This window comes from Mastigoproctus giganteus, chromosome 2 (assembly GCF_048544385.1).
Source record: "Mastigoproctus giganteus isolate SK-2022 chromosome 2, ASM4854438v1, whole genome shotgun sequence".
NCBI classification, from domain to species: domain Eukaryota; kingdom Metazoa; phylum Arthropoda; class Arachnida; order Uropygi; family Thelyphonidae; genus Mastigoproctus; species Mastigoproctus giganteus.
The window spans coordinates 171412525-171425524 of NC_143576.1; the positions used below are offsets into that span (position 1 = coordinate 171412525).

General features: G+C 35.7%; 1 protein-coding gene across 1 annotated transcript in view; it reads right to left on the reverse strand.

Moving 5' to 3' along the window:
* Window positions 1–7343: 7343 nt before the first annotated feature.
* The window catches only part of LOC150089749 (angiotensin-converting enzyme-like), a 49302-nt gene continuing 43645 nt past the window's right edge, over window positions 7344–13000 (reverse strand). The window contains exons 12-13 of the mRNA XM_090390089.1: window positions 11386–11508; window positions 7344–7533 (exon numbers count right to left, since the gene is read on the reverse strand). Of these exons, the coding sequence (XP_090246215.1) occupies window positions 7344–7533; window positions 11386–11508 (313 nt within the window). The remainder of the gene's footprint in view (window positions 7534–11385; window positions 11509–13000) is intronic.

The window sequence follows — 13000 nt, forward strand, 5'->3', positions numbered from 1 at the left end:
AATCACTTACAGAAGATGCCAGGTGATGCCTAGATGGTAGTAGTGACCTACCTCCTCATGGTGGGGGTGATGGCCCGTCCCCACCACGAGGCCAAATGGTCGATAAAAAATGTCTTATTTTGAGTTGACTAGTTGGGTCTTTGACTAACATTGTTTTGTTATAAAATCATTACAGTTGAAGAATTTTGTTGAATGATAACAGAGTTGCATATGAATGAAAATCCACGAGGCAACCGGGATGAAAGCTCACTCAAATGACAGATGGCCAGAATATATGTGGGAAGAAACAAAACGCTGAATTCAAAACATACCAAAAGAGGTAAAGTGAAGACTACTGTTTCAAATCTGAACAGCTTACCTACTCTTGATGCTTTAAGAGTGTTCAAAGGTGTGCTTGTGTGTGATAAATTCCATTCCTTTTGGCAACCACAAGTGTCAATGCTTTCATCAATGCATAACTATTGCAGATGTATGTGATCGAGTTTCCCCTTCAAATTATCTCCCATCAAACATGATGGCTATCTTGCCACCTGCTGGATACAGGGGAGAACACAGCTGAAAGGTTTTAATTTTGCTCACCTCTTTGCATCATTATACATTTCTGCTCTGTAGTTGAAGCTAAAATAGGCCCATATTTTGTAGATGGTTTGTACAATCAAACCATCTATGAATTTAATGGGTGCCTGAAGTGTTATTGAGCAAACAGTACAGACATACCAGAACATCACAAATGGATACTTTCTGAAGCTGCACTGGACAGGGAATCATACCTTCAAATGCAAGGTTATAGAGTGGATTCCGTATGGGAGTGCAATTTGATGAATAAATAAAAACAAATGCCACTCTTAATAAACTTTCAGATACAGTCATCCTTACTGAAGGTTTAACTCCTAGAAGCAGTCTGCACTGAGGAAGAACATATACATTATCATGAGGTTGCAGAGGGCGAAGAAATCCATTATCTTGGGTTCTGTTCTCTGTATTTTTCCCATTGCACTCAGAAGTTATTCTTCAAAACTGATTACACACCTGGTGCATACTTTGGTATTTACCATGCATGGGTTGTAGCACCTGATGAACCCTTTTTACTGGTTCTGCCCTTCAGAAATGGTAAACTTAATTTCTCACTATGTGGGTGTTGCACTGATGAATTGTTGCCCCAGTATCCTCATGCAGATCTGTTCACAGGAATATGGTGCATACCTGAAGTCAACCTTGCTGTTTTCCGCAGTTATAAAGTGATGGAACTTTATGAAGTTTTGCATTTTGCTCAGAAAGTTTGCAAGTTATTTGGGCAGCATATGGATACCTTTTTCAAACTACAGCAAAAATTATATTTCCAAAATAAATGTAAAATTTGATTTTTCAACTTGTGGCATTTTTTTTTTTTTTTTTTGCAGAATTAAATTACTATTCTTTAATTAATTACAGTGGGACATGCATCATTTTAAAGAAAATTCCACAAATATTTGTTGTAGCTTTTACAGATTTCATTCCATATTTATGACTGAGAATCGTGAGATCACGTAATACATTCTCATACTGCTTAATATCAACGTGTTTCCAGATCCAAGTCATTCGAAAACGAGAAAGTCTCAGAAATACACTTTTCAAAATATTTGTCAGACCTTTTCATTTCAAAATATTTTATCAAATTGTTCAAGGCTTCTGTACATTCTGCAATATTTATTTTAGGATTTTGCAACATCTTACTAACAATGTTGACTTTATTTAGAATGTCATACTTCATGGACTAATGTACATTCACACATGAGGAATTCTTTAGGGAAGTGGAGGAAAGAAGCTTATTAAACTCTGACAGGGAGCTTAATGATTTTTGTAAAACTGAGAGCAAAGTGGAGGAGAAATTGTTAAAGTTAAACATAAGAAAGGCACCCAGGGAGGATGGGATCTATCCAGTAATATTAGAGGAGGCTGCAAAGGAAGTAAGCAAACCATTAGCCATAATTATGGGAGCATCCTTGGACTCAGGGGAGATCCCATGGACTAGAGATGTGCAAATGTGTCCTCAGTTCACAAAGGGGGATCAAAGGGTGACACGAGTAATTACAGACCTGTTTGCTTAACTTCTGTTCCGGGGAAAATAATGGAATTGCTGGTTAAGAAGCATTGCAGTATTGTTATGTTTGTTATTTGATTTTTAGGAGCATTAGCAACTAAGGCCATATTGCTCTGGAGATATGCGGTGGTCATTCCCTGACCTTTCCATATTTGGTGGTCATGGGCTTGAACCCCGGTCTAATCAAGAAGTGTGTGCTACACATTGCAGGATCATCTAGATAAGACTGCAGTAATAATTCAGACACAGCATGGGTTTGTTAAGGGAAAGCCTTGTCTGACAAATTTGATTGGATACTATGATGTGGTTACACAGGAACGATGCAAAAAATAATTTTGATATCAATACTTGGATTTCAGGAAAGCTTTTGATGCTGTTTCACATGGTAGACTACTGTTCAAATTGTAGCAGTATGGTATTAAGGGCAAATTGCTACAATGGATAAAAGGCTGGTTGAGTGGGAGACAACAGAGTGGTAATCAATGGATGCTGCTCTTTGTGGGCAAATATTATTAATGGTGTTCTCTAGAGTTCAGTGTTGGGCCATCTATTGTTTTGTATATTTATCAATGATACTGATAAAAGTATATCAGGCTTAATGTAAAAAATAATTTTGATATCATATACTTGGATTTCAGGAAAGCTTTTTGATGCTGTTGCACATGGTACACTACTGTTCAAATTGTAGCAGATGGTATTAAGGGCAAATTGCTACAATGGATAAAAGGGTGGTATGCAGATGATGTAAAAGTTGGCAGAGTTATTAATGACAGAATTGGCAGTGTGCTACTGCAACAGGATCTAGAAAAGTTGGGCAGATGGGCTGAGAAATAACTGAAGTTTAAAATTGACAAATACAAAGTACTGCATATGGGTAGAAGTCACCCAGAGAATGTACCAACTGTGTGGTACTACACTTAGAGTGGTAAAAAATGAAAAAGACCTGGGAGTAATTGTGCAGTCAGATATGAAGTTTTCTGAGCAGTGCAGACAGAGCAGGTCATGTGGTATTGTCAATAATATACAAGACTTTTGCTAGTAGTAAAAAGGAGGTGATTATCCCTTTGTATAAGACAATGGCCAGGCCACGCCTTGAGTACTGCGTACAGGTCTCAAGGCCTCATTTTAGTAAGTATGTAGAGTTGCTTGAGCAAGTACAGAGAAGGGCTACAAGATTTGTTAGCAAAACTCTTACCAAAAAAGGCTTAAGTTCTGGAAATTGCAGTGTCTGGAGACTAGGCACCTGCAAGGTGCCTGGTCTCCAGACACTGTGATTGAGTTGCATAAGGCCCTTGAATGGGTGGAGCAGGGTCAATTCTGATGAGATTGTTCTGCTTGCTCAAATTACAAACAGTCTCCAGACACTGTGATTGAGTTGCATAAGGCCCTTGAATGGGTGGAGCAGGGTCAATTCTGATGAGATTGTTCTGCTTGCTCAAATTACAAACCTGAGGGGGCATAAATTCAAATTGAGGAAAGAGTTGTAGAATAGAAGAATAGACAAACTTCCATCTACTAATATTTTACAACAAAAATAATATATACTAGTTGTGTATATATATATACTAGTCACAATTTACCTTTCACTGTTTCCTAATGTCCTTATATAATATACACTTGAATATCGGCCTTTTTCATTCGAAGTAAATGAAACATTATTCACTTGTTTTTTCCCAATTTCCACTATCCACTTTCTTGATAAAATTTTGGGCCAGTGACAAGGATCCTTGATAGCTTCTCTGGGTATGTTTTCATCTACTGCTTCTGATTTTACACCTTCAATAGAAGCATAATTTTCTTGCTACACTATAGGTTGTCATATTACTTTATCAACATCGGAAATTTTCTCTGATTCATCACCTTTTTCTGCATGTGCAATAGTTGTAGTAATTTTGCAATACTTTAACAGGTTTGATAATAGAGCTATTAAGTGCTCGATATTTCCTATATTCTATTATATTATGAAAACAACAGGGTTACCTTTATTTTTGATATAGGATGCTTTTCCAACCAACTCTCTTAGTCCAACACTAACAATCCTTTGTGAAGGCGATATAAATTTTACAAAAAATGTGGAACATCTTCCTCACTGTCAGAACAATAGTGTTCAGACCCCTCAATATTGAGCGCTCAACCCAACTTCTGTCTTCAAACACCTCTGCCAGCAAGGAAACCATTACGTAGATTGACATTAAATTTAAATTTTGAAGGTTTTAAATTTAAATTTTGAACCTTTTTGCACCTTCAAAAATATTTTGAAGGTGTAAAAAGATAAATGGATATGGACCGATTATTCTCTTCGTTCCTTTAGATTGACATTAAAATTAAAATTTATGGGTCTAAAAAACTTAATGAATATGGGGCGATTATTCTCTTCAGGAATGAAGAGAATGTTCTGACAGTGAGGAAGAGTTTCCACATTTTTTGTAAAATTTATATCGCCTTCACAAAGAATTGTTAGTGTGTTGGACTAGGAGAGTTGGTTGGAAAAGAAGCATCCTATATCAAAAATAAAGGTAATCCCTGTTGTTTTCATAATGCAATACTTTTAACATACTTCCTTCTTGTTTTTTTTTTTTTTTTTTATATTCTGTTGCACTTAATTTTTTCCTCAGAAACATCTTACCTGGGTAATTAATCCAATCATTTTTTTAATGATTTAAAAAATTAATATTTTTTGTATTTTGCTCTAAGATATTTGAGAAATTTTAACTGACTTTTATTTAATGAGTTAAAAATGCTTATCTTTATTATTTGTGCTAATTATAAAATTTTACTACTATTAAATTAAAAAAGTTTAGCGATAAAAGCGCTTTTCTAAATGATAATATTCTGTGTTCTTATACGTTGTGTCCATGCGTCTCTTTAGTCTTGACTGAATCCACCTTTTGCACAACACACCAGTACTTTGTCTGCAACTTGGCGCCACAATCATTGAATATGTATTTCGCACCAAGTATGTAAGTAACAATCGATACAATAATAGACAACATGAAAAACAAAATGCAGTAGTTATTATTATTACTAGCCATATAGTGCATGGAAGCCTGAGGCTTATTCTGCACCAGCCAAAAAAAAATTTCCAATTACCCTGAGAGAGAGAGAGAGAGAGAGAGAGAGAGAGTCAGAAGTAGAAGAGAATCACCAAGAAAGAGAAGAATGATGATACCCAGCTCAAGACCCTGGGTGTGTTTTTGCTCCTATTGATATAAAATGTATTCACAGAGGCTAGTGCTGATTTTAAATCTTTACGGGATTTGGCGCCTGCGTGTTGATCACGCATTCCCTGCCACAGAGTAGTAACATATCTTACTTCTCTGTGTTCTCTGCACTTTTGAGCAGCCGTGTTTGTAAAACAGAAGTAAGATATGTACTACTCTGGCTTATGGGCTCCATCTTGAAGTGAGTGTGCTAGCGTCGGTGTACCCCAGGATCAAACTAACCCACGTTGGCTGAGATTATTCCTGATTTAAATTTTTTGATTTTGAAGAAATATGTTAAAGTGAATTGTCGTATTTTCAACATAGTCGTGTCGAATCCTCTCTTGAAATTTCGTACACCGTTACTGGCAATTAAAAGAGATGATTATATGCAAAAAAAGAAGTTAGCTGCTTGTGCTAACTAAGACACAAAATCAATAATAAAAAAAAAAGAAAGCAGGCAAACTGCTCACTTTGTTGTTGCACCGAGCGAACATATGCTTATGTGCTGAGCCAGATTTAAACTTGTGACCTCTAAACTGCAACATCTATGAGGCCGTTCACTGTGACAATATTAAAAAGAATTTTTAAGATGGAACGAGGCCCCTTGTAATATGAGGCCCTAAGCTGTAGCTTGTTTTGCTTATGTGTTCGCTCGGTGAAAGATAAGCATGATATAAACATTTTATATCATTCTCGACTATATAAGTTTGATGATGTAAAGACGAAGCACATTAATCTTTTCATTAAACCTTTTGAATTTTTCATGTGTATGGGCAGCTAATTTTTTGCATGTTATCTTTTATTTGCGGAGTTATGGGTTTCTACATGGTGGTGAAGGTTTTCTTGTCATATAAAATAACATACAATGTAAAGCCTTGCAAAAACATTATGTATTTTTATATTTATTATTAATATTTATTTCATTATTACTGGGATGGTAGATTCTAGATTATTACTAAATTGCTTTTGTTAGCGTTTATTAGCAGTGAATTTAAGATAAGTAATTGATTAAACGTACGTTTCATCGCTGTCACATGATAAACTTGATTACAAACACTCCCATTTTACGGAAATGAAATCTAACTTGGTAAGAGTCCTGTTTTGTGCCTCCCACTAATCTCGTTTCTCTGCTCTACCCCTTTTCCCGCAGCCCTACATCCTTTCTAAACTTGTCAAGTCCTTCCAGACCAAATCATCTTGAAATGCTACACTACAGTATTAATTTTCAATATGAAGTTAGCGTTTGCTTAACATTACGGTGGAAAGAAACCACGACCACAGAAGCTCATATCATTATGAGCAATTAGACTGGTAAAAGTGTTTAACTAGGGTATGACATGTTAAGCAATTCTCTGGAATTTTGACTTGTTCGAGTTTGTAGAGATGGTAGTTTAATGTCTCTAGACTGATGAATTTGAATTATTCTGCTGAGATATCACAGTTTTATAGGACTATGCCATAACTCGGTGCTGCTTTGTGTTTAATCCAATTGTAATGTACTGTATTTTCTTCATATTATCAGTTTCTGGTGAGAATTTTATAATGCCATGGTTTTCACCTACGGTCTGGATAGCATTCGTTCAAAATGATTTTAAAAATATTTTCATATAATAAGAAACAGCTGTCTAAACTACATTCTTTTTTATTTATATACATTTAAACAGGTAACATTTGGGAAAATATTAAAAACTAGCTCAGAAATTCAGTATTTAGATCCTATAAGATGATTATTTAAAAATCGTCATTTTCCTTCGATATTTTTTCATTTAGGCATAAATTCCTGTTTATCAGACATATACAAGAAATGCGCAATGATATTTAAAAAATATTCCGTAGTTACAAAATGTATCAGTTTATCTCAAATATGTTTATTCAGCAGCATGAGTATGGACAAAGAACACAACTGAAAATAAGCGAGTGTAGAATTTTTCTAGTCATGTGCTTTGATTATTAATGTCACTCTGATTATCAGTTATACAGAGTTTTTATTTTAAATTTATAACGAAGCCTTAGACAAACTTTGGATTTTTCTTAAAAAACATGCTTCCGTGTCATCTTCGTCAAGGACAGATCGTTGGATCATTACTTCTCCATCCCAGGGTCTCATTTTCATTTTGCTTCTGCAGCCAGCGTATTAAAGGCTGGAAATACTCTAACATTGGCTTTGTATCCATTCGATTAGTTCCTCCTCTAGTTATGATTCTCATGGATTCTTGCCAAGGGCGTGAACTACCAAGCTTAAGAACATTGCTGTATAAAAATAAAAATAGTTCTCTTTTAAGTCATTATAGAACAATTTTAGGCCAATTTTCAGTTTTCAAATTAATAACGATTTTCATTTAAGCAATAGAGATTTTCTTTCTGAACAACCTTTCTTGGTACGTATACATTCCTTGAAGATTGCACCTGCCACACATTCAAGTCTAATTTTAAGAAACTTTTGTTTTTTTTCCCCAAAGCTTTACTTATCAACCAGTAACAGTTCATATTTAGGATTATTGTGAAGCATACGATTCATACGGCTATAACGACTAGCTATGGGACTGTGCGTTTGGGAATGTGGCAGTTTTAGGTTTTGTCAACAGAGCACTGCTGTTCCTAAATTACCTTTGTTCATAAATATGTCTAATGAAGCTACCGAGTCGGTATAAATATCTGACTTCCTGCTTTTGAAGCGCATAATCATGGTATTCCCAGGAGAGTTGAGTTTATAAAAAATGTGTTATACCATTGGAAGGGATGACACAGCAGAACTCAGAGATATCGTTGGCTACTCTTGATTCGTAGCTGAACATATTCAGAAATTTGTATATGATATCATGACGAAATTTGAATAAATGCATTGATGAAAACAAATGGAAATGGACATGTGTTTTGTAAAGGGCGGCTCCTAGAACGTCTGTTCAACTCTGCCTCGTATCTCTGTGAAGAACAGTATCACTACAAATGGGCTAGGTATGTGTGTGATGTAAGTTTGTGCATTATGTGTGTGTGATGTTGTTCTGTTCTGGCCTCTTGGCTACCCAGAAGCATCAGTCACCTGGACAGATGATTCTGTGTACTCGTCCACACCACGGGAAGGTGGGCCAGTCCCAGTAAAACACATACCGTCTCAAAAGAGACTCTGACTCACCTGATGTTAAAAGGTGGACCAGGTTCCTCTGGGGACCCATTCCAGAGGAAGAGAAAAAAAAACAATCCCTGTGGTGTAATAATAAAAAAAAAAAAAAAAAAGATAAAAACAAATAAGGAATAAAAGGTGTCCTGGCTTCAAAACCCGAAACTCCTGAGTGCATTGTTCCAGTAATTCACGAGTCATCAGTCGCCAAATGGGACAAAGCTCTATCTGGATTAGCTAGAATAAATTTAAATTCTCTCAACCCTCTGATATTCGTCATAAATGAAAAAAGTGTTCCGGAAACCCATCTTCCACAAACTTTTTATAACTCCAATGCTCATATTATTGTTAAAATGTTTCACTGGCAATGTTAAGGACTTTCCCAAGTTCATACGCTTTAATTCTTCTGTTTTCTAAAATTTTCTTTACCGATGACAGTTGTTTCAGAGTTGATTGCTTCAGATGGCTAAGCAGATTCACTCCCGTCCTTTTTCGAACTCTGCCGACCATCTTGCAATAGTAACGTAACTGGGCTATGCTTCTCCTAAACTGGTCATTCTTTCATGGATTTCTTTGGCATCGTTCCCCCTCTTTGGTCAAAAATTTGATTACTGAACGGTGCTCGATTTTTTGGGTATTCATCCTATTTCCACCTATCAACATAAATATATATATATATATAATTTAGGAACTGCATAAGACATTAACATGCAATTTTTTTTTTATTTTTTCGTGTTATTTTATAATGCCATTAACAATTCTATAAAAAATAACCTATTTATTAACACATTTTATATACCCTGTTCTCTTTGACTTCCACTGGTATGTACGAGAACACAAGCACTGGTCGTCGAAGTATTGTACCCCGAAATACGTAAGTTTATTTACGAGGGGCGTTCGAAAAGTAACATGACAAATAGCCCTGAGAGATAGGTATTATAGAAATAAGGTACTTTATTTCAGAAACGCCGACGATTTCAAGACTATTTTAAAGATACTCTTAAAAATACCCGACTAAATAAATAAACTCGACATCTGACCCAAAGTGACGTTAGTAAAGATGTTTTTTTTTTCTTTCTTTCTTTTAATCTTAGGATACATAAGTCGGACGGCGACGGAAATCTGGTGGACAGGATGGATGATTCATCAGTTCAGTGCCTCAATCAACCATTCTCGCGATACATAGTCCACATTGACATAATCACCCTCATATTTTTTGCTTAAGATAACATAGTAGTAGTGGCATGTCATGCAAGAAAGCAAGTGTATGAGCTTATGCAGCGTCAGCCAAAAAAAAAAAAAAATCGCACCATTCCCTCCTGTCCAATTCTTCCTTAAATTTATTCAACCTATCAATTTCTACAAGGGCAGATGGAAGTTTGTTCCAGCAATTAACCACCCGCTGGCTAAAGGCAAATTTCCGCACATCTATTCTACATCTGTCTTTTCTTAATTTGAATTTATGCCCCCTTAGGTTCGTAATCTGAACAAGTGGAAGGATCCCATCAGAATTCAGCGTGCTCAACCCATTCAAGGCCTTATACACCTCAATCAGATCACCGCGCAGGTGCCTAGTCTCCAGCCACTGCAATTTGCAGAACTTAAGCCTCTCTTGGTAAGAGGATCCCTTCATTCCCCTCACCAATCTTGTTGCCCTTCTCTGCACGCTGAAGCAAATCTACATCCTTCCTAAAATGAGGCTTCCAGACCTGTATGCAGTACTCAAGGCGTGGCCTAACCATTGCCTTGAGTACTGTGTACAGGTCTGGAGGCCTCATTTTAGGAAGGATGTAGATTTGCTCCCAGGTCTTTTTCATTTCCTGCCACCTTAAGTGTAGTACCACACAATTGGTACGTTTCTCTGGGGTTACTTCTACCCATATGCAGTACTTTGCATTTGTCAAGGTTAACTTCAGTTGCCACTTCTTAGCTCATCTGCCCAAATTATCCTGTTGCAGTAGCACACTGCCATTACTGTCATTAACAATCCTGCCAACCTTTGTATCATCTGCAAACTTTAACACTAAGCCTGATATACCTTCATCAATATCATTTATAAATATACAAAACAACGTTGGACCCAACACCGAACCCTGTGAGACTCCACTAATAACAATAATCCACGAAGAGCAGCACCCATTCATTACCCCCCCCCCCTCCGTCTTCTCCCACTCAACCATCCTTTTATCCGTTGTAGCAACTTACCCTTAATACCATTCTGCTCCAATTTGTACAGTAGTCTTCCATGCGCAACAGTGTCAAAAGCTTTCCTTAAATCCAAGTATATGATATCAGAATTATTTTTTGCATCCAGTTCCTTTGTAACCACATCATAATAACCAATTAAATTTGTCAGACAAGACTTTCTCTTAACAAACCCAGGCTGTATCTGAATTATTGCTGCAGTCTTGTCTAGATGATCCTGCAATGCATCTTTAACCATTTGAAAAATAAGCTTAATGCTCTTTTGACATTCGATCTATATTCTGTTCAGTTTTGACTCCAAAATGGCAAAATTCAGTAGCAGACTTTGTTCAAATTGAAATCCATGCTGGATAATGGAAACAGCGTGATTTCAACGGCAAAATTATTAAAATTGAACCGAGCCTGTGTGCAAAAGCACTTCGTTGTTTGTATCACAAACAACGTGTACTGCAAGTCTTTCGTACACATATTTTCATAGATAATGGTTATTGTAATTGTCATCTAGATGTCTCCATTCTCCTCCAAATACTTTAAAATCTTTGTGACAACCACCAGTTGACTTTTCTTCACCTTCATTTGTTTCCCCTACTTATTTTTCTGAACAATCTTACTTCGTGTGCATTCCTTAAGATTATGCCCGACACAATATAATGTCCAATTTAGAAACTTCTTTTCTCTGAGCCTGAGCCTATCAATCAATAACGGTTCATATTTAGGTTTATTATGATTTTTTTTTTTCTTTTCCTGTTTTTTAATTTCATTTTTTTAACATACTATACCTTAAAAGCTTTCCGGCTGCTTTGGACCGATAAATATCGCATTTGTGAAGAGGTCCCTTATGACCGGCTGCATCGCATAGCGCCTTATGGAACTGGAACTGGATGATGTAACCAACAAAATATCTGCAAAAATGAAATAAGACGAATTCCTAAACCTGCCTTTCATTTCATCAATAAAATTATTGAGCAAATTAGCAATGTAAAATTTTTGAAAATTACAAAAATAATGTATACACAGTCTACAATAATTAAAATTATTACAACTACACTTTTTAGCATAGGACTTATTCTACTTACAACGAACTCCCCACTCCAACCAATTTTTCCTTTTTTCTGTTTAGAATAAAAATGAAATCTCCTGTATTTGTTTTTAGAAAGATCTCGATATTTTCATTTTATTGTTTTAAATAATAAAGGTAAAATTGTCTTAATTTTCTACAAATGTTAATTACTTTTCTTGATGAGGAATTAACATTTAATAAAATGTTAATTTAATTAAAAATTTAATATTTAATAAAATTCAAAGTCCTCTCTCTCTCTCTCTCACACACACACACACACACACACACACACACACACACACACACAAAGTGCAAATATTTTTCAAATTGGCCTGGCGTTTTTGCATAAACAATGAATATAAATACAGCATACAGTTTTTCTCTGATCAAAGTACGCTATGGTATGATATTTCTTAAAAAATGGAGCTATTTCAGTTATTTTATATTTTTTTTATGTGAAAACATCTTTGGCGGCACCTACTAAATTTTTCGAACTGAAATAAAACCGATTGGTAACGAAAATGCGAAAGAAATGACTTTCTCAGAAATGACTCAAATGACGCTAACTCAGTCACTAATGTTAATTAGGTAGAGTAAGTAGCAGGCGTGTGTATTAAAAACTTACTTTGTTCATAACTTCGGTTCTAGCTGTTTGATTTTAAACGGTTTTGATTTTCGTCAAAGATGTTTTCACATAAAATAAAACATCGTTCGTATGTACAGGATACACAAGCAGTTTTTTTTTGTAGTTGAGAAAGTGATTTTTTTTTAGAATTTCACTGATTATGATCTTAATCAAATCGGCGTATTTAAAACATTAAATGTCCTGAAGTAAAATAATCGTTTTTTTTTTTTTTTTTTCATGTTAAAACTCATTTTTCATTCAACAAACGTTCATACGGAAATGTGAACTATCTGAAGTACTTACTATATTTTAGCATGGATTGGTTTTATTGGTACTCAGGATGGTTTTACAAATTAAATTCTAAGTGTATGGAAAATAAATTTATATGGTAAATACAAGACAATATTGCCTTCGTGGGTAGCACAAGTTGGCATAATCACCGTCTTCCCCACACCAGACGGAAAAGACCTGAGTTCAAATACCGTTAGTAACACGGTGAATTTTTATAGGGCTTTTTCACAACGTGCTGAATTAGTCTGTCTCAGGCCAGCGTGGCATAGTTTCCCCTCCGGACATTCGACTTATCTGTCCAGCATATAGCATATAGCAAACACACACACACTCACGCACACACACACACACACACACACCATTTACAAACATATTTTATACGGCGCAATTTGGCATAAGTTGCGGATGTGCCCAAAAC